General features: G+C 47.9%; 1 protein-coding gene across 1 annotated transcript in view; it reads left to right on the forward strand.

Annotated features, from left to right (window-relative positions):
* Positions 1–2,440, forward strand: part of klhl36 (kelch-like family member 36) — a gene marked incomplete at its 3' end in the record, with an annotated part of 15,195 nt that extends 12,755 nt beyond the window's left edge. Inside the window, exons 6-8 of the mRNA XM_010772290.1 lie at positions 421–648; positions 851–1,008; positions 1,945–2,440. Of these exons, the coding sequence (XP_010770592.1) occupies positions 421–648; positions 851–1,008; positions 1,945–2,440 (882 nt within the window). The remainder of the gene's footprint in view (positions 1–420; positions 649–850; positions 1,009–1,944) is intronic.
* Between the last annotated feature and the right edge of the window lie 5 nt (positions 2,441–2,445).

Genomic DNA, 2,445 nt, shown 5'->3' on the forward strand with positions numbered 1-2,445 from the left:
AACCGAGATGTTTGGCATCCTCCACCAAAACCTCCGCTGACTTTCAGGGCATGGTTCTGGATCAATTGATTGAATATGCTTTGAACACATTGCATTGCTCATGAGAATAAAAATGTTATTTCCACCACCTGAATCACACACAGCCAAACATGGTAACAATGACTCTCAGCTAGGCATCAGTGCCACAACCTACGGTCGGTCTGCAGGGGGGTAGGATCAATCTGCTGCCTCCAGCAATTATGCAAAGACAGTGTTAAATTGAGCAAAATGACGAATGGCTAAAAAAGTGATCTGTTTGGTATTTTGAAAAATAAAATGTATAAATATACCTTATATAGGTATGGTCATACACTATATCATTTAAATATAGCATGATAGGTCTCCTTTAATAACTCCACCTGTACCCCGTCCCTGCTGCAGGTGTCGGAGCGGGGGGAGGAGCTGAGCGCCAACGTGTGCCGGCTGGACGCTGAAACAGGAAGCTGGTCGGTGGAGACGGAGCTGCCGGCCCAGCGGAGCCACCACTGCCTGGCCGTGCTGGGGGGCTTCATCTTCACTGCTGGGGGCAGCTCGTCCAGGGACAGCGGGGGGGACGCTGCCTGTAACCTGCTCCACAGATACGACCCCCGCCACAACCAGTGGTCCCGGGTACTGTTCCAGGAGCCCCCCCGATTCTCTGTGAAATACTGTTTAGTTTCAAACACAAAATAATAAAAAGAAATTAACACTAGCACAAAAACATTTCAGTTTAATGTGAGAAGGGTAAAAGATGACCCCCCCCCCACACCCTTTGTTTCTCACTTCCTGTTTAATGGTGCTCAGACTCAGTGACGCTGTGATGCTTTTCCAGGGAGCTCCAATGAATGAGCGGCGGGTGGACTTCTACCTGGGGGCGGTGGGAGAGAGCCTGATCGCTGTGGGGGGGAGGAATGACTCTGGAGCCCTGTCCTCTGTGGAGGTGTACTGTCCCGCCCAGGACTGCTGGTCCTACGTGGCTCCACTGCCCAGGTAGTGTGTGTCTGTGTTTTCTAATTCTGTGGCAGTTGGGAATATTTAGGAAATAATTCATCCATGTATGATATTTTTTTAACAAAATACCGTTGTTAAAAATATAATTTATAGAGGGAATTGTGACCTTTTAATAACACAGCTCTCAGCAGCTTTTCACAAAATACAATCATTTGTTTCCCAAACCCTTCAATTGTGAGTTCTGTTGTGGAGATACGCTATTATGACAATTTACACAAACTTTGGAACGTGACAACAGTCTGTAGCCTTGGATGAGAAAAAACAATTTGGAAATGTTGCCCCCCCATCCATAATTCCTAACAACTGGCCTACCTGTGTTACCTAATATTCTTGAAGGAGAGTTAAATACATTTAAACACAATTCATCCACTCATATCAGCACTTCTTTCCAATCACATTCACTCCTGTTAATAACTTAATGTTTAAAGCACTTCCCTAAAAGTGTTCTAACTTGCTACCTGGATATGCCAGTACTGTTTATGAGACAGTGTATTCATAAGTAGTGTTTTACTGAAGATTCATGTGTTAGTAAAGCATACGATAAAAGAGACTTTGTCTTTGACTGCAGGAGTTGTGTGAGCGATCACGAACGGATGTTTCGATAAAGTTTGCTGTTGTTAAATGTTAACCACATTAACTTTAATGTATAAAGACTTTTATAAATGTTTGTATTCTTTTTGCACTGTGGAGGCATGTGAGATGTTTTGTTCAAGAAATGAATGTATCACCGGGTACGTTACTAACATACAAATGATTTATTTTTGGGTGAAGCGTCCCACAAGTGCTGCTTTGCCATTATATTTCTTGAGTGCATATTTATTGTTTGTCCGTTTTTTAACCATAAATCCAGTAGATCTTTGCTATTCATTTTTGTAACGGTGCTACATTTGGCTTTTTGAATTGTGCCTGGTCTAGGCTCACCTACGGCCACGCGGGGACGGTCCACAGAGGAGTGGTCTACATCTCAGGAGGTCACGACTTTCAGATCGGCCCGTACCGCAGACAGGTCCTGAGCTATGAGCCGTCCCGGGACAGCGAGGTGTGGACGGAGCGGCCGGCCATGACTCTGGCGCGGGGCTGGCACTGTATGGCCTCCCTCAAACACCTCATCTACGCCCTGGGGGGCAGCGACGACGACGAGGACACCACGGAGCGCTTCGACATCCTGAGGGTGGAGTCCTACGACCCCGACAGCGGGCTGTGGACCCGCCTGGCTCCGCTGCTGCTGCCCAACAGCGAGGCGGGGGTTTCCGTGTGGGCGGGGAGGATCTACGTGCTGGGGGGCTACAGCTGGGAGAGCATAGTGTTCTCCAGAGCCACGCAGGTGTACGACCCCGACAAGGACTCGTGGACCAGAGGCCCCGACCTGCCTAAATGTGTCGCAGGAGCCTCGGCGTGTGTGTGCACTGTGAAGCC

The sequence above is a fragment of the Notothenia coriiceps genome, unplaced genomic scaffold (genome assembly GCF_000735185.1).
Source record: "Notothenia coriiceps isolate Sejong01 unplaced genomic scaffold, NC01 NC01_scaffold00011119, whole genome shotgun sequence".
In the NCBI taxonomy this organism is placed as follows: Eukaryota; Metazoa; Chordata; class Actinopteri; order Perciformes; family Nototheniidae; genus Notothenia; species Notothenia coriiceps.